The 25,714-nt window shown below is 41.3% G+C and overlaps 1 protein-coding gene across 2 annotated transcripts in view; it reads left to right on the top strand.

The window, feature by feature from the left end:
* The window catches only part of LOC110986826 (solute carrier family 15 member 4-like), a 58,848-nt gene extending 38,064 nt beyond the window's left edge, over positions 1-20,784 (top strand). For both annotated transcript variants that reach the window (XM_022249052.2, XM_022249051.2), the window contains exons 6-9: positions 3,358-3,544; positions 3,873-4,073; positions 16,544-16,675; positions 17,889-20,784. In XM_022249052.2, coding sequence (XP_022104744.2) covers positions 3,358-3,544; positions 3,873-4,073; positions 16,544-16,675; positions 17,889-18,145 — 777 coding nt within the window. In that variant the 3' untranslated portion in view covers positions 18,146-20,784. The remainder of the gene's footprint in view (positions 1-3,357; positions 3,545-3,872; positions 4,074-16,543; positions 16,676-17,888) is intronic.
* The last annotated feature ends 4,930 nt before the right edge of the window (positions 20,785-25,714 follow it).

The raw sequence follows: 25,714 nt of genomic DNA, 5'->3' as shown, positions 1-25,714 counted from the left end.
TTTTGTCAGCTACTTTTAAGGATTGGACCAAGTCCCAAACATTAGCCTACCATTTCTTGGTCGTGTTATTTGTGTATAGCCTTGGTCTACCGGTACCTTGCCTTACCAGTACTTTACTCACCGATACTTTACTCACATGCAACTTACCTCCAGTTTGGCCTGTGACGGCCACGTTGACCATGCTGACAGCCGGAAACTTTCCTGCCCAGCCAGACTCAGCCTGGGCGCACAGCTTTTCCTTTGTTAGACCCAAGCCTATGCTTTGAATGATTGCTGACAAATAAGACACGTTTTTGTTAACTGGCCATTGTGGAACCAAATAAAAGCCCTTTCTTCTTTTCCGAAGGTGAAGTCATTTTGTAATTGCGGAGTTGCATCACACACGATGTACTCGCTGTGCAAAACCAAAAAGAAATTTGAAAATGACGATTGGCACCAAAATTGGCAGTTTATGTTCTGTGCGTAATCAAGTGAGAAACTTTATTTTCATGTGCGTGAGATTCAGTTGCTTGCACGAAAATTTGTTTTTGCTCACCCACGATAGAATCTAATATTCATGTACATTTTGCGCTTTACACAATAAAACCCTTAAAATAATATGGTGTCAAACTTTGTAAAAAAAAGATTACAATTCCGGCACCATGACCGCCTGAATATTGTCTGGTTCCAGATGGTAGACACACTGTGGGCTGGCACACCACGAGCCGTGTGTAGCAGACTAGGGTGTTCGTCTACATGTAGTTCTTGGATCTGTGTCTGTACTAAACAGTGTCGTCAGCTGCAATAGTCATGTATGTCTGTCACGTGTATTGCATATGTACATGTACGTGTCATGCATGTAACAGCTTTCATATCAACATTTCGTAAAAATCAATGTTGCAAGAAGATTTCTATAACTTTCACAGAACTTGATCTTTTGTCCATGTACATGTACATACTATTTTTGTTGTTCATGAATTTAGTCAAGGTTGTATTTGCTTATGTTTGAACATGATAGAGCGAGTGTATTTCCATTTTATTTTATTTTCCATTTTATAATGCTCGCTTGCCCTCTGGACATGCTGGATGCTTCACGCACAAGTTACATGTGAAATGCGGACATTGTTGGCCAGTTTGCCGTCGTAATTACTTGACCAGCGCTGTGCATTGTAGTGTGAATTGTCTGTAATTGTTAAGAATTATCGACTGCAAATATTTTACGTTGATTCAGACAAATTTTGTCACTTTTTGTGGCAATATTGTTACACTTCGTTTCCATTCATGTCAGACAGTCATTGCAAAAAAATGACCTGTGTGACACGGCAGTTGGCTTTGCATGAAAATGAGGTGTACATGTAGGGTTGTGCCTAATAAGCAGGTCATTTTCAGATATAAGATCATCATTATGATAATAGCTTGAGCTATGCTAAGACATGACTTGTAACCTAGTGTATTTTGTAAAACTATTGTTGGTCCCCAACTTTTTTTTAATGAACAAACTCTTAGTACAATTTGAGGTACGTGTGCTAAAACTGAGCTTACAATCAAAGAACCTTTGCTCACTTGACCCTTTGATTGGTGACTGTTGTCATTCGAAAAACATATTTGGTGGGGTGGTTAAAATATTATGTACTATGTATATGACGTCAGAATATTTTTTCCTTGTAACTCAGTCAATACCTTATTTCGTGATGTAGTTTGTTTCAGAGATCTGACACACTTTGAGTCTTCATTTGTTTTTAGTTTGTTTTTATTTTATATAACAACCATCTGTGTGACACGCCAAACATTCCTTTACATCGGAACCCTGCCAAAGTGAATAATAGCCCTCTGAATTAATAAATGTACACATACCATCGTGATCTGATATATGAAGGGATGAATCAAGAAGCTTTCTGTTACTTTGAATTCGTAAAAATCGAACGGATTTTGGATAAAAGACCAGAAGGCCAAAGCCTAAGCTTCAACATTGTTGTAACTTGTTCATACAAGTCTCAGCATCATTTTGGAAGGGAGAAAAGCGCTTTCATTTTATTGGCCCTAATCCTCCAACTGGGATTCCCGTCCCACGTGGGATTTCATCTCAACATGGATCCCACTTTTTTACTTGCAAGTGGGATCTCACCTCAATTGGGATCCCACTACAATCCCACCTGGAAATGGGATCCCACTGGGATAGGCCTATCCCACCGGAACCTCACTGGGATCCCACTTTCATCCCAGTCACTTTTTTTTCTGGGGATGTACATGCAGTTTACAATAAAAAATATTATATAGAACATCAATAAAATAAATATAAAACATCAAGCTATGAAACAGTGTATTCATTAAAATTGTTTACACTATAAGACTAGTAAAACATATTCACATCACATCTTAAATTCATACAGTACAACACTGCTGTACAAACACAGGGCCCACGCAAAATGTTTGTTAAAGTGTTCATTTGGTACAGCAATATTCAGTTTCCAATGCATCATGTATACCCATTCCCATGACTCCTGGCTCCAGCTCATTCAAACATGTAGCAACGTAGTGCCTTACAAATGCTTCTGCATTAGGAGTTTAGGCCAATTAACACATCCAACACAAAAAAATCAAATTACAAATAAATAACACCAAAATTTGTACACTTTCTTTATTGTATGTTCATTTCCTTCCATATCACCAGGGTGTTGTTGGGGTTTTGTTAAAGTAGACTTGGGTTGCCAGATGTTTGCTGGGTTTGAGATTGCAATCAGAAAACTTCTGAAAGTTTTCCAAATTGATCTGTAACATCAGGGACAACAGTAATTGTGCAGAAAAGTCAGTTTCATTTGGGCAGCAGATTTATAAGTAGAATTGGAGACCCTGATCCAGTCATGATGTATCTAGTGTGGAGTAGTGTAACTCTTTACCACATGAACTGCAAGAATAAAGAACTGTAGACATACATGTATATATCCCATGGCAGTGGCATCTCATCTTTTTGGGTCTTAAGAATTGCGTGATGCAATTTAACTGTTGGTGTTCAGAACTGTTAGCTCAAGTTTCTGTATGTACATACTTACTTTGTACATTGTGTAAAATCCCAGTAGACCTTATGCTTTTAGAGCTATCGCAGAAGGTATTTTTGTTTTTTCCATTTTTATAACTCTTTTTTCAACGACCTACAGTGTACCAGGTTTACCAACATGTATAGTAAAGTATCTCAGTGGAGCATAGTGTTGTCCTCCAATATTTTATGCATTTAGCGGGTATAGAGTACATGCACTTATTATTTCTTGGCACTGCATGTTGTCTGAAGAATGTGAAATTGACTGCTTGTAATAAGGCCACTCATATTCACACAGCTTTGCAAACAACTTGTGATGTGGCATTATGTGAACTTATCCCCAGATGTCCACAACCTATTTGCTGCAAGGTGAGCGTATGCGTCTCATCTACAGTGGTTTCACTATTCCGGTAGCTGCTATCAACCTCTTCAACATTGCAATTATTCTTGTCCTCATTCCTTTTGTGGATCGTGTCTTCTACCCGTGTATGGCCAGGATCGGATATCCTCTCACAAAATTGAAACGAATTGGTAAGAATGTAAAACATGGCGTGGTTTATTTCAAGTGTGGAAGCAAAAACACAAATGCAAATTTGAGACAATTCCCTTTAAAATTTGCCAAACTGTAATGTGTATGTGTTTAACTTAATTCATGAAGAAAATGTTTACAATGACTGTGACTAAAAAGTGAAATACAAAAGATACTACAGGAAGACTAAACTGAAGTCACACAACAAAAATTCGTTAACATCTTCTGGAAGATCCAGGAAATTCAGACATACCGTATTATGTGAGAAGGGTGTGCTTACTCAATATTTATTCAGTGAGATATAAAGATTGTTTAACACTTTTTGTGCAGGCGTTGGTATGGTCTTGGCTGTATTCTCCATGGGACTAGCAGCTGGAATTGAATTTGCTCGGAAAGCAAGCATTGAAGAGTATGGATACTTCAAACAGGAAGTGGCTGACAAGGTTTTCAATGCATCTGAGTTGTCTATTTTTGCACAGGTTCCTCAGTACACATTGATAGGAGCCAGTGAGGTGTTCACAAGTATTACAGGTAGGTATACATGTATCTATATATCTTGTGAGCATTGGTTAAATTTTGAAAAATTCACAGCACCTTTATCCCTGTTCTGTGAGAACTGCCACAAGTTTGCACAGCATGTTCTATGAAGAAGAAGAAAAGTAGAATAAATAATGTTCTAATTGATAACTGCAGTACCTGTAATTAGGCCACCCTTATTCACATTGCCTTAAGTTTGAACAGTTTGTCATGTTCTACTATAAATTTGGACTTCTTCTCAGCTATCCACAACATATTTCCTGCAAGGTGATTAGCGTGATGTCTATTGATGGGTTGATATTCGATTATTTGATATCATTTAAATCAATATTGCTGATATCAAATTTTTGAATCATGCTGAAATGTTGATAATCATGCTATATGTCTAGGCGAGTTCCTTGACAATGTACTCCAACAACTCACTCCTGTACTAAATTGTGTTTTGCCAGCTTCTTTTCTTAAAAATACTGTATATGATATGACAAGTACACAAATTTTTCGTAACGGTTAATTTCCAGTGAGAGTTGAATTCTGCCCATTTTCGTTTAAACTAATACTGTTAGTAACGGTTTTCCCAAACCGTAGTGTTCTTGTCTGGATTGTTATTTTTTCAGGGTTTGGGCCTGAGCTCAAACCCTTTTAGTGTGCGAATTGTTATTCAGGGCTTGCATATTATCATTGTCGATATTATTATTTTTTTCTTTTACAAAGATTTTTTGTGTGCACTTGTTTGAGAACATGGAATGAGATATAAACTTCAAACTTGGCACAAACATCAACAATCATCTGCAAATGTACACATTTGTTATGACATCATGACATCCTCAGGTGTCAGATTACAAGATTTTCAATTTCAAAGGTTTAATCTTTAAAAATGCACAAAAAATCACGTGTTAGATTCCTTGTCTTTGTTTGGCATCAAGAGACAAAATAAATTGGGTTCTTCATTACTTGTTCAGGATGTTGAGTCACGTGACCCTTGCTTATGGTCGAAACTGGAAAACCCTTGTTAAAGATACATTAACTTTATTTCAGTAGTGTTAGTCTCTCGTCATATAGTATATTCTTCACAACTTGGACTTGATGACCTCATGCATTTCTCTAGCCCTCTCTGTCAGCAGGTTGAAGAATATGGAAAATGTATTTTGAGTTGGTGTCTGTGGCAAAAATCGGTTGAATCGCTTGAAAGTTGGTAGATAAATGACTTTTAAGCATCCAGTGTATTTGCAAAAATTCATGTTGATGACATCATCAGATCGGAAGTTACAGTGAAAAGAATTTCCCCTAATCTTTGTACACGTGACCCGCTGATGATGAAGAACCCTAGCGGCAGACCGCTGGAGTGGAATCACGCACCCTGTGGAAGCTATGCTGTTGCAGACACTGAAGCAAGCCATCTTGTCACCTTTCACAGCATAGACACCTTGAAAAGCACAAGGACGAAATAGGTATTTTGCTGACATCAGATTGCAATTTATCTATTCTGATCGCTACATAATTCAACCTTTAAAAATTAGTATTAATTCAAGTACGTGGTTTACTGGGTTTAGACTATTGTGGGTATCTTCAAATGATTTTCCTCCCTCAAAATTTGATAGCAAGATACATGTACTCCTTTCCTTTTTTGCAATAATTGATCATTATTCAGAGCAGGATTTTTCGTTTGACTTGAAGCTCAAAAAGTAAACACAGAATCGTGTTGAATTTACCTTTTCATCGGATCTGTATTATATTAGAGGATTAAAAATAAACTCACTTTTTCATCAAATATTCTTTTTGGCAAGGAATAACCATCATGAATACATGGTACTTGACCAATGATTTCATGATGACACTCTGAGAGTTCATGTTATACACACAAGAATTTCACAATTCACATGATGTATTGTGTTTCTTGCTGCTTTGAAATAAAACAGAAATGTGTGGCAGTCCATCTTGATAGATGACGACGTTCACCCTCAATTAGTTTCCCCTTATGTGTGTCCTCGCATGGCTGTAGGCACCAATTTGTGATGAGATGACTCTGCTGCAGTGGGGATATATGAATGGGTCAGCAGTACGTTCACTTGTTGTCTGCTTTTGGCGATGATGGCAACCAGGTGGCGCTCCACCTGTTGAAGCGTTCTTTTTTTCATCAAAATGCTCGATTCCTCAGAGATAGTGTTGCTCCAGATGACACGGTCGCTAGCAAGTTGTTAAAGCTGGGAGGTTGGGATGTAGCATTTATTGGCGTACTGTTGACAACATTGAGAAATCTTTTTCGTGGTCCCCTGGGCAATGGTGACCAGCTTGGCACTCTCCGTGAAGAACTTTTTTTGGCAGACATGTCTGTGGTATCCGTTCAACGTGGCCAAACCAGCACAGCTGCCTTTGATATAGAAGGCCTCAATGCTATGCAGCCCACAGTGTCGCAGGATATCCACATTGGGAACCTGATCATACCAGGTAAGTCCCAGGATGCACTGGAGACATCTGATGTGGAAAGATTCCAACATCTTGATATGATGACGGCTGTAGACAGTCTATGTCTTAGCACTGTAGAGAAGTTTTGACATGCAGAGAGCTCGGTATATACCTGGATTTTCACTTTCAAGCGTAGGTTATGGTTTGCAAAGACATGGGTGCGAAGGTGGCCAAAAGCAAAGGAAGCCAAAAATGGATTCTGTTGGTGACCTCATCATCTGTTGACAACTCGTCGGAGATGATGTTGCCATGGTACTTGAAGTGATGGATGTTCTTTGGAGGCTTTCATCGATGCAGAAATGTGAGGGAGAGACATGCTGGGGGACGGGTGTCTTAGAACCACCTCTGTCTTCTGAGGATTGATCACAAGTCCACAGCAAGTGTAAGTTGTGTGCAATGTGTTAATTGTTCTCTGCAATCTGTCAGGAGAGTGGGACACGAGGGCCGTGTCGTCTGCATTCTGAAGCTCAAAGGTGGTGGTAGATTCAGTTTTGAAGGTTGCCTTGAGTCTTCTCAGGTTGAAGAGCCCACCATCGAGTCGGTGTCGGATCGGGATACTGTCCTCAAGGTTGGTCTTACTGTGGGACAGGAGAGTTACTGTATTATGGAAGATATTGAAGAGGACAGGAGCCAAAACGCAACCCTGTTTGACACCAGCTTTCACTTCAAAGGATCGGAGACTCTACCACCATGCAAGACCTGTGCCACCATACTATCATGGACTTGTTAGAGGATGGAGAGGTAGGTTGGGGGACAGCCAAATTTCTCCAGAATTCTCCACAGGAGAGACCGATTCGCAGTATTGAAATCCTTGGCTATGAAAGTTGATGAATGCAACATAAAGTTCATTTGGTGCTCCTTTCACTTTTCAAGGAGAAGTTGTGAGACAAAATCATGTCAGTAGCACTTCTGTTGGCTCGGAAGCCACTTACTGACTCAGGCAGCACCCATCCAACAAATTCATGAAGCAGTGGTATGATCCTGGAGAGAATCTTCCCAGCAGTGTCCAGTTGGGAGATGCCACGGCTATTTCCACAGACTGATCTGTTACCCTTTTTTGTAGATCATTACCATAATTGCATGTTTCCATCATTGGGGAATAACAGCATTCCGGCAGCACCGTTGGAGGAATTTGTGAAGACGACGTAGAAGTTGTACACCATTAGGGATCAACCGATGCAGGTTTAAACTGCCGATTCGATGTCTGATGTTAATAATCGGAACATCTGCCAATGTCCGATCCAATGTTTTTACTGACAAGAACTGAAACGTAACCTTAATGGGATGTAGGCCTACTAACACCACAAAACCAGTGTGCTCCCTTAAAATGTCAGTTTGCACATTACCGGTAATAGAATTAGGTTTTACCATCACAGTCATTGTTGAGACAATAAATCGTGTAAATTGTGTACATCGATCGCCCCCACGCACGATATTGATGTAACCGATCACATTACCGTGTATGGTACATGCAGAATAGACACAGCACATCAGGCTGAATCATGGTAGCCTTTAGTTAAGGCGTGCATGGCACTGCTGCAAGATTGCGTTGGTGTCTTCATCGTGCATGCCAATGGCAGAGGTGCACGTCGTGTGTTCAGGCAGCCAAGTAGGCCACTTTCAGACTGGTTACACGGCACCTCGTGCGTGGTGCTACACATGCTGTAGTTCCCAGGTTGTTTTAAATTTGACCTTCCTTGCTGATATGAGTGCTCATGTTGACATAATCCCTGAAAATTACACCTGCACAATCCATGCCGCAACATGCACGGACCGCGGCCCCACGTACACTGACTGTTCCATAAAGAAGCGTGTATGCCATTGAGGAGATAGAGGATGCATCCATGTGCCTTTATACATGTTAGGTAGTCGAAACAATGTATTGGTGATGCATAGTTGGTGCTCTGCCCACATTGCATGTTCCAGTGCCGTGTTTTCCGATGATTCCATTCCAGACTTCGGATTTGGAGCCAACACGGGTGATGAAGTCCCCCATCAGAAGGATCTTATCCGCATGTGGGATAGAGCAAAAAATGTGGTCCAAGGATCGATAGAATTTGTCCTCCACCTCATCTATTGCTAACAGGGTAGGTGCATAGGCACTGATGATTATCATGTGGTTTCCCGTGGATAGTGGGATGGGGAAAGTCATGAGTCACTCATTAACACCAACAGGCATCTTAGAGAATTGACGCAGCAGATTTAACAGCAAAAGCAACCCCATACATTCTCCGGGACCCAGTTGGCAACCCCTTCCAGAAGAAGCTGTATACCCCCTGCCATTTTTGACTAGAGATCCCTTATCAAAAAGCCTTGTTTCCCTTTGCAGTGACATAAAATGTGCATCTTCTCAATTCTTGTGCATCGACAGCTGTTCGGCAGAGGGGGTCTAAAATTGCTGTCAGGGAGGGTCAATGTCTATGTGTTTCTCTTTTTTTTCTTCCACAGAGGGGAGTGCCTCACCAGGCCTGGTAACCTGGTCAGGTGTTGAGGGAATTGTTTCGGCCATCTTTTATGGGTCGTTCCATTTGATGGCAAGCAGTGCTTTCCTAAAAAGCTCCCCAGTCACACCAGCAGGACACAAAGGGAGTGTTTGTTCCCAGGTCCACCTGACAATAGCCATCACACTGGTGCCACTCCTGTGCAGAGTCCTGACTAGAAGCTCTCTGCCCTACTTCAGTCGCCACGGCCTCCATCACCAGAAGACTTGAGATGGAGGAAGGGGAGATGAGGATGGAAACTTGCGCATGCTTTGTTTAAGGTGATGGATGGGTTGCGAAGTCCCTTCTTGCACACACTTGGACTAGCTCCAGCAACTCCGATGGCAAGGATAATCCAGGATCGGGCTGGAGGTCATCTGCATTAGGCTGCCAGAGAGTCTGTTTGTCGAAATCCACCTTTCGGACGAAGCTTTAGTTCAAGTCCGCCTTACAGCCAGCCCAGCTGACTGATTAGGTGATGGATTTTACTGGTGCCCTTTTATCCATAGCCAGGTTGGTCAGTTTGAGATCAGTTTTGTTACAAATATTCAATTTAGATTCTGTATTTTATAAGCTTAAACAATTTGTGTTCTTAGTTGCCATACAGCTGCATAACTAATTTTAGTAGAATTTCAAATTTCACTGTTAGGAAGAATCACACAAGTCTACTGCTTTTAACCTACCCAGATTACTAATACTAATTGCATATTTCCCTAGGCCATTACGCCATTCACTATTAAAGTTCTCGATAAACCAGTTGTGTGCCCTCATCTCCCATAATTTGTAGTGGAATGGATACCCTGTTCTTCCTCTTTTCCCTAGCACTGTTACGAATGGACGTGTCTGTCCAGCTCCGAGTTTTCTGTTCCCTAATCTGCGTTCTATGGCACTTTTCAATTAACTGCTATTTTCTAATAAACTATTCTTGATTGTTATAAAGCTTGTGGTCAGACTGTTCCAATTTTTTAAACCTTTTCACTGCCTTTCGTAATCGTGCACATGTAGCTGTGTATTGTCTCCATTTTGCGACCATAATAAAGCTTGCGATGAGACTGTTCCCTCCGTGTCTCCTCTCTATTTGTTATCGTACTGCATTTGTTATCGAACTGCATTTATAGGTGTATATTTTGCGTCTTTTACTTGACACGGCAATAAAGATTGTGATTGAATGTCCCTTTCCTGCCACCTTTCACTGCATTTTGTTATAGATTTGCATGTATAAGTGTTTTTCTGTTGTATCTCCCTCTGTGTACATTCTAGGTCATGCATTCCACCGAGAGACTTATTTTGGAACATCCATCCCTCTCTTAGTTACACTTATGGTGTGGGCACCAGGTCTCTGGTTTGGGGCCAGTCCATGTCACTGTGTGATTTAGGGATCACTAGCATTCGTAGGAACACTGTTGTTTGGTAGTTCCTAAAAAACACTGGGAATAGGACAGTGCATTGGCTCACTATTCCCCTTTTTGTAACGGTCGGTAGGGCATGCGACCAAGCAATAACCTAATTTACATCTGCCTCCATTGTAGATTCTAGTCAGGCTGAAGTGAGTAGGCTGGCTCACACTTTCCCCTGCTTGCCAGGCAGACACTGGCAAGGCCACTGCTGACTAAAGATCGAGAGAGCACAACCAGGGGGCTCCAACTCTTCATGCTCCAGTCTGACATGGCAGGCTTGGTAGGGGGCGTACGTCCCTGAGTTCCTAACTGCTCTTACTGGCAGTGAACAGGCACTCTCTGAGCTTGAATTCGTACTGGCCCATTCACACTCCTCAATAGGCCCACTGAAGCATAGCGAGTTGTTATTCAGTAAGAAAACCAAGCGACACGCTGTGGTGCACCGGAGCTACAGCAATCAGCAATTGTCAGTGATTATTCCCGCCGAGCCTGGTGACGCGGAACAGCAACTCATATCAGCAAATACAGAGAGCTATCTGCAAAAATGTATGAAAAGCAATTATCATATCAGCATTTGTTTCAGCCCAAAGTACATGGAGTGGTAAATTAAATTTGGAATGTGCTTGCACGATACAAAGCCTTTGATATGCAAATTCAAACAGCAATTACATCTGGGAGAATGTAAAATTACCCAACTTTCATGACTAAATAAATAAGGATTTACTCCAGCATACAATAACTTTGGGCCAGCCATCAAATGCTGGGATCAGACAGCAATTTCCACGAGGTGCGGCCCAACTTGGACTTACACAGGGTTGCTGGAATAACAGGCAACTAATGAGCATTTTCAACAACCACTTACAGCTATTTATGTCAAACGACAGAAATTAGTGAGTACGAAATGGCTTTTCTTAATTTGGCCCTTAATAATCTAGTGACTCCCCCGACAAAGGAAGGGGTCAGGCCTTTCCTTTTGGCAAATTCCCATAAGTGTCGTAAATAAGAATACAGTGCCTTAAAACCGAGGTCAATTTGCGGTCCCTGAATAAAATTCACGACAAACGGGCTTGTTGCTGAACGAAGTCGGCAACATAACCGCTGCCAAATAGACCTCAGGTGGTGGTATAAAGGGGAGATTCAACAGGCAAACAATATGGCTCCAGGGCTTGGTAGAAGTTGTCGAGAATGAACAAACAATTATAATTATTATCAGTCAAATGAAATTTGTTCGCATGATATAACACTGCGGAAGACCACTGAATCTGGGGGTGCCAAATAACACCCCAATGAGCATTTCAAAATAATGAATGAACATACGCGTTCAGCGAACAAGGGAACTCTGCTTTAGGGCGTGAGGGTAAATTTGGCGGGGCAGTAAATCTGAATAAAAAATGAGGGTATGCGGCAGTGCTTCTCTGGTCAAATTGATGCACTGCCGTGCTAAAATACTCAGTAAATGTTTCCGTACAAGCCCCAGGTCATTTGCGCCAAACTGGAGAATGATGACGTCAGGTAAGATCGGAACTGCCGACCACGCTTCCAACAGGAAATCAGAGAACTGGAACATCTGGAGTCTTCGCCGTCCCATCCAGTGGATATAGGCCAGCCGATTAAGACGCTCTCCTCAGGGCGATGACCCCGCCACCCGAGCACACCAGCACACAGAGCCGTCCCCAATGACCCACACAGTTGGCTTGCCAGGGACCAATTCTTGCAAGAAAAATGAAAAGAAAATCGGAACAAAACACGAGCAAAGTACTTAAGCTAATACAACATGTATCGTTCAATGTAAAATAGCCAGGGGAATCCGAATGTAACGTCGGTAAGCCCCAGACTTCCAATGCCCCAAAATCTTAACGTCATCCTCAGACACACCCGCCATAGTCGCAGACGTAGCTGCGCCTATGCGAAAAGAACGAGAGGTAAATATGGCGTCCTAAAGCCCCATAAACTCAAGGGCACGACGGAGTACCACGACAAACTGGTAACACGTGACAGGACGCCCATCGAAATGTGACAAAAACGGGCCATGGGGGATGTGTAACAGGCAAGATAGGACAAAGTCGCCCGGACAGGGCACATCATGTTGTGCCGGCTATGCGCTGCTGGGATGGAAACTACATAACCATGGCCATATTGATCCGTTTTCGAGTGACGTAGGAGAAGTTCGACCCTTAAAGGGAAGTCTTTGACTGTAACATCAGACCGACACAACGGGCTAGAACATTGGTGGGATTGGGCAGTAAATTCCCCAATGCGAAGGAACCCAAAAAACGCAAGACGAAAGCCACTCGGAAAAGCCAAGCCTCGAAGTTACTCGAGCAAACGGCCTGCAAGGCTGGGACCATAACAACGTAAAATATTATAAGTGGTTGAATAAAAAGAATGTGATTCCATTTATAATAAACCGATTTTAAATATCTTCTTCATAAAGTTTATGACGGCATTGGCAAAGTGTTTCTCAGAGACTCGAAACAATTGCTTGAATTTATCTACAGGTTTTTTGGTTGCGTCTTGATAACACACCGCCACCAACGCCCTGAGTGGTTTCCCTCTATAAATCATGCCTGCTAAGATGTGGTGTAATTTGTATTCTATATCACTTGCTTTATTGGTATGAATGTCTAGTTAATTGAGAATTTTTTTCGTTTTAGATATGGGGGCCTTTTGTAAACAAAGCGCTGATTGTATTTGCCACTTACGTTTTCTACTTCAAAGCTTGGATAAGGGAACAATCTTTGAAAACAATCATAACAATATACAAATCTGTCTTCTATTCTCTTATTGCCGTGTTTACATGTTTCTTCTGGTTTAACATATTCTTCTTTAGGAGTTGTTTTACTGAGCAAGTGGTATATCTCATTGTAATCTGATGTTGTAGCATAAGACCAGAACATTGTGTTTAATATATAGTGTGATTTTTTAAAAAATTGTGTGCGGTTGTGGTTCAGCTTCTTTGTCGTGTTTGATTGTCAAGTTTTACTGCTTCTTTCTCCTTTTCATATTTTGACTCTGGTCGTTTGGCGCTCTTGATCTCATTCTTTTATAACAACCATAACCTATATCGTCGTAATATACAAATACTAAATAATATTCACCATTTAGATCACAACAGTTGATGCAACAAAAATAATCGTTGCAGTTTTCACAACGCTGGCAGGTATTAGAATTAATGCATCCATCGCATTTTTTGCAATCGTCACATTTTATGCTATTATTGCATCTTTCGCACTCGTCACATCAGTCACTCTCGCAACATTGATCACAATATTTACAATCAACACATGCTATGCAGTTTGTACAATCTTTGATGCTTTTACATCCCATGCAAGTTTCACAGTTAAAACAATTACGAGATTTTTCACAATCAATGCTATTTTCACAATTGATACAATTTTTACAGTCGGTGCAATTGGTGCAATATTTGCAATCTACACAATCGTTACATCGATTCATAGGAACAGAATTTAAACAATGTTCAAAATCACAAGCATATATAACGTTGAGATCTTTGAATTGTGTATTTGCAAAGTAACAATTGATGTTGGTTTTTTGGTCTGACATCTCTGTTTTATTATACAGTTAGAAAAATTTTTGAAGCATCAGTCTCTCAATCTGGTGAGGGTTGTGCGGGGTGTGGGTATGTTTTATTGAGGTGGGTGCATTTTATCGTGTTGGGTATGTTTTATCGAGTTTGGGAGGTGTATAGAGTGAGTGTTTTCACTTTAAGTTTTGGAAATGTCACTTTTGTTTTAGTCGGGTAGGTATAGGAGGGTCATTTTGGTCAGAACCACCATTTACAATACTACTTGGACTTTGCTTTGATGGCATTATTTCTCACGGAACTTATCTAAATCTGTCACCTCCTGCGGTCCCGTGGAAGTTAAAAAAACGCAGTTCTGGCGTTCGTTGAGTGCTTGATAAACACAATGGAACACAGCAGTTCACATGGACCATTTCGGATGATAATCAGGATTTTAAATTTGTTGTTTCTTTTTTTTTTTGGTGTCAGGTCGATACACATGCCATATATATATATATATATATATACCTTTCATCCACAATGCACTGCGGTAAACACTGCCTTACTACCTTATGTTGTAGGTCTATTGTGACCGCACAAAATGAATACAAGATCCTGTGTTTCTCCGCCCACAGAGAATCCCCTTTTGGCCGTTCGTGCTCCCAGGCTGATTAGATGACGTCATTGCCAGAACGATGCATGTACAGTGTACATTTATATAGCACACAGTACATGCAGTATCACATGCAATAGATCATGTTGTGTTTGATTTACATGTAGTTTGGCCTACAGGCAAACACTGTCTCAGTTCAAGGAAGAAAATTAAAAGATAGTCTTACCATGTGTTTCTTTATACATGTAAATAATTCTGTTATCAAATATGCAATAGCCTTTTTTGAGTAGTGAAAATTTGTTTTATTTTCTCTCTTCCTGTAAAAGCATCTTGACATCCTTGCACCCAGGATTTTTACAAGAATGTGAAACCCATAAAGGTGAAGCCAGCATTGAACTAAAGACCATCTTGATTGTCATTAGCTTGCAAGTTTTTAAAGCCAAATCATTCATGAACTTAAAAACCTGGTTCACGCTGTGAAAACAATTCATAACCTAACTGAAAGTCAATCAGTTGATATTTGAATAGTGTAGCTTCAGTAGAGTTTAATAGTGTCGATAATAATCAGTTTATGATATATCAAGTATCGGTACTGGCTTCTGAGGACATTAAGTGAAGGTGTTAGTCACACTTTTAAAAAAAACTTTTGCACTTTGGATTTATCATGTATGTCATTACTTACGTCCTTTGCAAACATACATGTTGGGCATCTTCAGCTTATCCCCTACAAGAAATGTTTTCGACGAGTTATGTTGCACTCTTTGTTGGCAACACGTGGTGCAATTTGAAGCTCTAGTCGCAGGATACAGGACCGGAACATATGGGTACCCCTGTCATGCACCACCCCGTACAATGGTAACTAAATTGATACACCGCCAGTACTGGGTGAACATACATGCCTCGATCCTCCTCATTTTGGGGGAACATCTGAACATGCAGGTTTCTAGTTCAGAAGTTTATGTATTGGCCCATAATTTATGTATTGGCCTATACATGTGAAATCCCTTTCTTTTTTATGGGAATAAAGTGTGACTAAATTTGAGATAAATGGAGTTTAAGTTGTTCTATTTTGAGTTATAATGGGATTTTACTAGATCTACATGGGAGTATTCAGTATGTCAAATTTACTCAATATCAGATTTCTGATGTATTGATTATTCAAATATCTGATATTGATAGACACTAGTCTTCAACAAAGCACACTTCTTGAAACATCCCATCCCTCACGGTTCTTTTCAGAGCCTCACAAACTCACAAAAGAGAATTGCTATACATACAGTACATGTACTGCTACCCCAAACCTTTACTCCTTACTTAGCATTTAGCCTTTAAATATTAACAATTAGGCTGCAGACTTGTGTGACTTATAGGATAGGGATATCTTTTCTGATGGAGGACTCAAGCATTAGATTTCCTAAAAAAGACTTGAAATTGAAGACATTTAAAGGAATTAAAACAGAGACAAAACTAGACTCACAATTAATACCACATAATGTGTGATAAACAGTGATACAAATCATACAGTAGTACAATCCAGTCAAAATATCTGTAAATCAGGAACAAGAAAAGCCCATATTATGAAATAAATTGATTGAAATGGAAAAGGAAGATTAGGAACGGGTTTTTATCACTATGTTGAAAAGCATAGTACTTATAATGGGAATACAAGATGGTTAAAATAAATATTTTGGGTAAGATGTGGCTACTTCCTGGGAACCAATCCCCCTCTAATTCCACCAACATTGTACCTTAAAACTACAGATATTACCTCAGGTAACTTAAGAGTGACAAAGGGAAGCCATATACAAGTACATAAGATCTTTACTTCAGAGAGAATATTTGGAATAGGATTTCCAGATCTAATTATTTTGTTCACTTGAGATGAATGTAAGTGTCGAGTGGCATATAGCTGTTTGATTTTTACACATAGCACCCAGTTCAAGAGGATACTTTATTTATGCATCTTCAAACTTTGCTCCTCATTGCAGGCCTGGAGTTTGCATACTCTCAATCCCCCAAAGCTATGCAAGGAGTTGTCATGGGGCTATTTCTCTTAACTTCTGGACTTGGCAGCTACATTGGATCACTACTTGTTACGATCATGAATGCAATTACATCAGGCAAGTCAGACATTTGTTAGTTAAAAATTAGTTTACTTCAGTTTGAGGTCAGTATGGAAACTTGGATCAAGAAATATATCTCTCTGCCAAATTAACTAGCAAAAGCTCTGGTTTACTCAAGCCATCCCACAAACTTTTGCCATGTTTGCAACTGTTCTACATATACAAGTATACTCTCGGCAAATCAGACTTGAGTACATATATAATGTACATGAATGGCCATTGCATCAACTTTTCCACCTACGTGTATTTACATGCATGCATGCGAACAAAAGTGAGGTTTGTATTTCTCAAAGTATTTGACTGTTGCTGTATCATACAGGTATAAATTTAAGAAATGTACGGCACTATGCTCACAATACTTGTGTGTAGCACAAAGAAATCAGTGTACATATATTATGGTGGAGCAGGTGGTTAGTGGCGTAAAGCTTGAATGAATCATGTGAGAGAATGACTTGGTGTATGTATATTATTCGGGTTCCAGTTCCTGACAATTCACCTACTTATTGATGCGTAATACATTTTAGGTCTGGTGGCCATCACAGACCAAAATACAAGTGATTGTATAACAAGTGATGCAATGCAAGACGAATATGACGTAATTTAATTCTAGGATGCTTTTTGCGTTTGCTTGGTAGTGTATAACAATCACCATGAAGGTGCCTTTCCATATATACGTTTGGGGTGCACTGCGTACACGATACATTCATGCGTTTCACTTTCAAGGACACAAAAACAACTCCATTAACATAATACATGTGTGCGTAGCGTTCGGCTGTCAAAATCGCCTATGGAAAGGTGCCTTTATGCTGAAGATGTAGCTACTACATGTATTCAAAAGCACCATAGGAAATTTTGTGTAAGTTGTCAGATTTGTTTGGCTTTTGAGAAAATCAGACAAGACTGGCAACGTATACATTGTGGATATATTTGTGGATCTTTTTGACACTATTTCCGAAAATCACCAAGAATGAATTTGGAACTTTTGAACAATGCTGTAAATTTTCAGGAAAAGGAATTCCTTGCATCGGTCACTTGCTAGGCAATAATAGCTACCTGACTAAACAATCCCCTAAATTGTCAAAATATTTTGTCTGAGAATCAAGAATCAGACGATTGGTTTATATAGTCTAGAGAAACTAAATTTGAATATTAAATTGTTTTTAGAAAAAAAGGAAGGAGAAATACATCCCCACTTGATTTGTAATTGCAGAGGCAGAGTGGATCCCTAATGAAGTCAACAATGGCCACCTGGAGTATTTTTTTCTCCTTCTTGCTGGGATCATGACCATTGATTTTGTGTGCTTTTTGCTGATTGCAAGGGGTTATGTGTACGTGAAGGATGCTGAGCTTGACCAACCTCTGGATACTGATGATGAGAGCAGTAAGAAAAACACTTTGGACAGGGGCAATCGACAGAGTAATCAGAGAGAAACCACGCCCCTTTTGAGCGATTCTGGAATGATATAAAGGTCCCCCTTCACTGCCAAGCTTCTGTGGCATTGTTTTGGCAGCCATACCAAATTATATTACTACCAGCCCTTAATGTACCAGTGCAGCTTGTTTGCATAGTTTTTGTGCACAGAAATTTTCTGAAACATGTTAAGTACTGTAGGTGTTGATTACCAGAACAGGTTGCCTTCATAGAGTGCCTCAGTTTAGTTTACTTTTGTTGTCAGCTTTTTGGTGCCCTTCGCTCATGATTTCTCACACCTTTATGTTCCCCTAACTTACTCAGTTTTGAAGATTATATTTCTGCTGTGTTTCATGCTTGTCTGTAGTTGCCCTCTTGTCATTGTCTATTTTGTCTGTACTTGCATTCTGCACCGTTTTTTATTTTGCATTCATTTTTGATATTTTTCTTGTTTTTGGTGATGTTTAATAATGACAACTACTCAAAAGTTATGTGAGTGGCTGGTAAGTGGAACACTCTGCTCTATTTTCTTCAAAGCAAATGCAGGAGCATCGCTGATGTTCTAGGGTATATTCTGGAGATCAGTCTCAATATTTAAAATGTATTAATGTAAAGGAATAACATTTTGGGAAGGATTTCTTCAACAGAGCTTTGGCAAGTTAATATGGGGAATCTCTTTAAACAATACAGAACAGCTGGGGTAAAAAAATATAACTTAAACAAACAGTTTAGTGAGATTACTGTATTTTTAAAAACTAATGTTGACAATTAATGACTTTCTGTACATGAACTTTGAAAGCTGGGGCTATACTAACACCCTCGAGTTATTTACTGTCACTTTGTTTTGTATTCACCTAACGTAAATCCCTGAAGACAAAATCTTGTATTTTGCAGTTTGAACCAGATATATGTGTACATGTATTCTAAGATTCTACAAGCAATAAAAATTTTGTTGTGCCACCATTTTGATCAACCTCTTGCCCTGTATGGAGGTATGGTGCCAGGGGAATTCACCCCCCACTAGAGGTTATAGAAGGAATTCTTTGGAAAATGATTTCAAACAATTTGTTTCTGGTACTAAAATGATTTCGAATGACTCATGAATTGTTCCGTGATCTTGAGCTGATCCTCTTTCCCAAATCTTGGATACATGGGGATGTAGCATTTTCATTGTGCTTACGTCAGCACACTGTTTCTGTGTGATGCAGGACGAGACCATCTCATACTTCCTGTCTTTCAATCACTCTGTTTGCTGCTAAAATAGATACAAGTGTATTGTGCAACATCAAAAGTGTGTTGTGATTTTATAATCTACAAAATGCCATGTTGAATCCTTCACAAAAACCCCATTGTAATTACTATTTATTTGTTGATGAATATGTATATGTATATTAGTCTACATTCACATCTTTTGAATCAGTAAGTGGCAAAATGTATACTTTATCACCTTATGTTTAACTGAAATGTTTAGGCTGAAATTCATTTTTGATCAAAACTTGAAACATTAATGTAAGCAGACATTTGTTTAATACAGTTTTTTACAGTAGGTTTAGTATAAGTTTTTTGTATTTTTAATCCTGTTGGGCTCTCTAAATATATTAAAGCTCATAACACTATATCACAGTTTAATAATTACGAGAATGAGGACTATGGATGAGTCTTTAGATCTACTGGTTTTCAATCTCTGACTTAAAGTTGGGGGGTTTCTTGAAACTTCCATGTTTGTGGCTTTGATGTGCCAGGTTGGTTTACAGTTGCTAATATATAAACAAGAGGCAGAACCAATGATGCCTGCTGAAAAGCATAGATACTAGATACACTGTATATTAATCTGGGTCTGTTTTGAAGATGTTAATGTTATACTAGGCTTTATCTGTGGCATGGTACGGGATCATTGAATATATTTTATTTAGTTAATACACATGCATGCACATGTTTTAGCAGCTCATTTTAAGGAACTGTGTATATTTCTGACAACTTTGAGATAACAAGTACAATTGTGCAAATTTGTCAAGTCATGCGAGTAGGGCTGAGCCGAATATCCAATCAATTATTGTATTTGAATATTATTTTCCAAATTTGAATATGTAAATGCAAAATTCATGAAAATGAAGGGAGAATTTTGTTTAGTTTTATTTAAATGAGAAAAATTGCCCCCTGGAGGCTTGTTTCAAGCAGATTCAAATGAAAAGCGACAGAAATCTTACAACGATTATTCATTAAAAAATTTAAAAGGAACAGAAATTTTCAATGGGACAAGAAGTATTATTTGTCTCTTAAATCTTGCCAAATCATGGCTGGAGATACTCGTAGACGTGAGAAGCTATTAAAGTGATTACAATGTACAATTGTAAGCATTATTGCAACTGATTTTGTACATAAATTATTCATCAACAATCTGCCAGTTGGTACAACCGAATAGTCAGATGTTCGATCAAATTGAAGGTCAAATATTTGAATAGTGAATTATTTGAATTGATTAGCCCAAAAATTCTTTTTACTTTATGTGAATAACTACATGTACTTGATATCAATTGAAGCCTGCACTCTCATTTTGGCCTTTGAAAAAGGCGAATTAGTCTGTAATTAAGCTGGTTGTCAAGAGTTAGCTGGCAAGTGCATTCCATTGTTGCACAACAATTTTTTATTATATTTATATTAAAATAAAGTTATTTGAAGTCATGCGTCATCATAATTACCAAGTGTAGACTCGTAAAGCGAAATGCTTTGAAAAATCCCCACTTTTTGGCTGGTTTCACACAGAGTTCAGATTTCTTGAATTGTTGACACTTGGCTAGCTGGCAACAAATTAAGGGTTTGAATTGCATGAACAAAACCCACCGTCAGACAGGAGCAAGATACATTTAACTGCGCACCACAAACAAAAAATATCAGTTGATGGTCAACACTCAATAATTGCTGACCATTCTGTGAACATTGACCTGTCTACAAATGGTGCATATTTTGACAGTACAGACACATTTAACTGAACAAATGTTATGCCGGCCATTCCACAGGATGTAAATGGGGAAACGACCGATGCTGATTACTGGCTAACCTTTGATCTTTATTTGCAAAGACACATCAGGTCCTTTTAGAGGGTTGGAACTGATGTAGATGATTCATCAGTTTTAAAAGTCTAAGAACTGAAGTATATATATAGTTAACCTGTTTTGCATGAAAATGACATCATTAGGTGCCCTTTGCCCTGAATATGCAAACAGTCCACAGAACACTTATAAGAGCCACATTAATGACAATGTTTGGCTGTAATCATCATGATCATTCAGAAAAGTGTAAATGCCAATTTGTCCACTGGCCAGAAAATGACCTTTACACTTACCTAACCTGCAAACTGTGTACATGAGGAAACAGCAAATGAGGAAACAGCAAATGAGGAAACAGCAATCGATCCAAATCTACCATTACCTCATAAAGGCCTCAGTACCCCCAGAACTGAGTGGTTTGTTGTCTGCCACACTCCCGTATGGGAGTGCAAAGGATATCGAACCTCACAGTTCTGGGGGTAGGGCCTCATGCATGAGGACCATTCAAATACAGCTAATAATCGGCTGAAGGAAATAGGAAAGGATAAGAGCAGCTTAAATTTGATTTTAGGTTTCTTAAAGTTTCATGAAATAACTGCCACGAAAGTGACCACTGGATGACCTTGAGCCAAATCCGGAGGTAGGCAACAACTGTTTGACAGCACAGTCCTGTACTAATATGTAGGTGCACTCAAGACGGCATCCCAAGGCAGCAGTTAGGACGTATTCCATACTCAATGATTAGAGCAATCGGTCATTGGCAAGGTCAAATTTCTTTGATCTTTTCAACACACAAAGTAGTCCATCACCCTACTCGCTCCAAACTTGTGCATGGGTTACAGGAAGGATTGGAAAACAGGCTGACAACTTCCACATTAAGGCAGTGAATGGAGGAATACATGTAAGTCTACCTGATCTCCCCCACCTATCAAGGTAAGAAATCCTCAAGGAAAAACGATGAAATAACACCTGATGAGGCAGCCCTATCTTGAGTCTGTGGCAGCCCTTATCCCGAACCTTAACCCAAATGCCCAAATTTGTCTGATACTAGGAAAAGATATCCTGTGAGTGTGGAAAAGCAAATCAATGGCCAACATACACAGCCCTCCATTTACAGTGATTTGACATGGGTTGGGTTCTGGTTGGTAAAATTTGCCTCAGGAATGCACAAAACCCGAGTTTGGGTAGCTTCAAAACCCACAGAGATGAGACACTGGAGATGAAAGGACCATCCTTTCTCACTCAATATGTGATTTACATTCATCTTCAAGTGATGACGAGCTACAGGGGGGAGCAGCAAGACGGTTTATCTCAGATGTACAACCAATGACATGCCAGAAAAGTATGAGACAAGGAACTTGGGCGAGATGTGATCCAATCTAGTCACGATGACAAGCCTACCCTCTCAATCAAGGACACAATCTTCTTATGAAGACTTTCAATGATGTCTACAGGGATGGCACCAACAGGTGGGTGGCACCCGTCCCATTCAGTTTATTGAGATGGTCTCCTTTCCAACAACTGACAACATGCACTCACTCATCTTGCCTCACTAAGTTACGGCTTTAACAAGAAGCCTGAGATGGAAAAGTGTTTTGTCGCCTTCATGAAAATATTCGAGAAAAACCATGCACAGCTACCACTGTCTCAAAGATGGAGAGAAATGTGCCGACATTTAGCATCAGAACAAGGTCAAATTAGGGTGGTCCTCTTGTGCAGAGATGAGACATTTAGGGATGTGGTTGAGTACAGAATGAAAGACCATACCTTTTGCAACACTCCATCTCCTGCAGTATTGTATAGTCCCCATCGAGCTGTCGGAGAAGGTGGGGGCAACTCTGGTGAAGACACAAGGAAGTTTGTCATGAGACTTTTCCATGTCAATTATTGACTCAAGTCTCTGCCCACAGACATATGGAGGCTCTCGATTTGCTGCAAAGAATCCAAGCACTGCTGGCAGAATCAAACCTACGACTGCACAAGATCGCATCAAATAGCACTGCCGTGACAGAAGCTCTTTCTCCAGAGGACCATGCTACTAGCATGAAGGACCTTGGCCTTGGAGGGGATGCTAAATCCGTTCAGTGAAGTCTTGGTCTGCGTTGGGTAATGGCAACAGACACATTCAAGTTCAAGGCGTTAGCTGCTGACAAACTGTTCACATGATGTGGAGTCCTTTCAAAAGTTAACGGCGCCTTTTGGTCCCCTCAGCTAATAGCCACATGCAATCACCATATCAGGCAGATTGAGCTCTACGGCGTCAACTCACTACTGAGGCTTGTAGCTAGGACATACCACTTCCTAATGAGAAGCTGAAAGAATGGGAAGCACGGATTCACTACATCAGCTAAACGATCCTCCCGTTACTTGTATCTATGCTTTGAAGTCACTTACCATGATGCAACGCAATGAGTTGTGCATATTCTTACACGCATCCACCAAAGCTATCACTGCAGTTGCTCACCTCAGAACCATCAATGATAAAGGACACATCGATGTGTGCTTCACTGTGGGAAAGGACTTGGCCCCTCAGTCGACTCAGCCCACCAGCAGCTTGAACTACATGTGCTGCAGTTTTGGCTGTGGAGATTGCAGAACCTATCCTGGAAGAAAATCAACCTTAACATCAGACACTGTTATCTACTTCTGTTACAGCAAGGTCATCATCAGGTGCATATGCAGGTATTGTAACGGGACACCAGTACATAAATAATCACAAGCAAAATTGCCTTCTGGTTTCACATTTTTATGTACAGAAAATGTTCCAACAGAAATGGCTCAGGCAAAGCAAAGGGACATCCAGGGTGCCAAACCAAATTAAGGAATAAACTAGACTCGAACCCGGGCCTCATTGGTGCAAAGCCAGGAAAGAACCGCTACGCTAACCCGCTCCCCCTGCCTCACTCATTCCTGGAGACACCAACTTAAGTAAGGAAACTGTAACAAAGAACATTCTTTTGCAATAGCTGGAGGCAAATAGGAACAAAAGAAAGAATGGGTCTGGCCAGAGTGGCAAAGACCTCTCTGGCACTCCCAGACCTATGCCTAGTTAACTACAAAAGCAACAAAGAGACTATATAAAGAAAGAATGGGTCTGGCCGGAGTGGCCAAAACCACTCTAACACTCCCAGACCCAAGCCTAGTTAAACTACAAAAGCAACAAAGAGACTATATAAAGAAAGAATGGGTCTGGCCAGACTGGCAAAGACCTCTCTGGCACTTCCAGACCCACGCCTAGTTAAACTACAAAAGCAACAAATAGACTATATAAAGAAAGAATGGGTCTGGCCAGATTGGCAAAGACCTCTCTGGCACTCCCAGACCCAAGCCTAGTTAAACTACAAAAGCAACAAAGACACTATACAAAGAAAGAATGGGCCTGGCCAGAGTGGCAAAGACACACTCTGGCAGTGGCAATCTGGCACTCCCATACCCACACATAGTTAAAGTACATTCATACAATAGAAAAGCAACCCTTGATAAGAGTTTTTTCCAGTATTCCAGTGCCAACGCCTCAACGACGTGACCTACAAAGTGCAGCGTACCGCCCGAGCGAAGGCTCAGATCGTGCATCGCAATCGGCTTAAGCGCTTCCTGGGCGACGTGCAGCTTGGATGGTGGGAGCGCGCAGCCCGCGGAGCCTTGGCCGAGGAGGCGCCAGCGCGGGCAGGGGGGCAAGGAGCCAGCGGATCTGGCCCTCAGTCCTGCCCATGGGGGCCGTCTCCCCCCGTTGACGAAGGGACCGCACTGGAACCTATTGACGGGGCGAAGTCGGGACACCCTGGCCGGAGCGGCGGCATGTCGAACGGGGAGAATTCAGACACAAGCAGCCAGGGAGGCAGCGCGCCAGCGGAGCCATCGCCGTACGAGCCGGAGGCAGGGGGAGCGCGCGTGACTCGCAAGGGGCGGCGGGGAGTTGGGGGGTGACGAGTTCCCCATGGAGCAGTCACTCCCCCCTGCCGGTCCTCCGGAGGGAGCCGCCCGGACCCGCCCCCGGTTGGCTGCCGCAAGTGAGCCCTCGCCGCCGGTGACCTCTCGGCGCCGAAGGCGGGGGTCGCGGGGCCGGCCAAAACGACGAGACCAGTCGGACTCGCCTTCCAGTGCGGCCCCGGGGCCGCCGTGGCCGGGACCGCCCCCCTGCACTGCTCAGTGGAGACAGGGACGCAGACTGAGGAAGAACCCCCAGCCCCAGTTTGGAGCGGGGGCCGCCGGAGTCTGCCCCCCGGATCCTGGGTGACGTATGCAGGGGGATCCGCCTCCGACTGGGGGTGCAAGCCACTCTGCAGGAGGAGCGGGCCACCAGAGACACAGACACCATGATGGACCCGGCCCTCTGTGAGCTTCACCACAGCCAGTGGAGGTCGGAGGTCCAGCAGGAGCCCCCTCCACCGCCCACCGGAGTCCGCCCCCCTGGAGCAGCGAGGCAACGCCGGTGGGCACCACGACGACCGGAGTCTCCTCCACATTGGACCCCTGGATCCCCCACATGGTAGCGGAGAAGACCCTCGGAACCCACCAGACTTGTACTTGTTGCTTGTTTTCGCTCTTTGTTAGCTCAGTGCGCAGGGGCGACCGGGA

Source organism: Acanthaster planci, linkage group LG19, assembly GCF_054643075.1.
Source record: "Acanthaster planci isolate LZ-2023a linkage group LG19, COTS_SCS, whole genome shotgun sequence".
In the NCBI taxonomy this organism is placed as follows: domain Eukaryota; kingdom Metazoa; phylum Echinodermata; class Asteroidea; order Valvatida; family Acanthasteridae; genus Acanthaster; species Acanthaster planci.
Note: the sequence above shows the minus strand (reverse complement) of the source record. Positions and strands in the feature narration are given on the sequence as shown.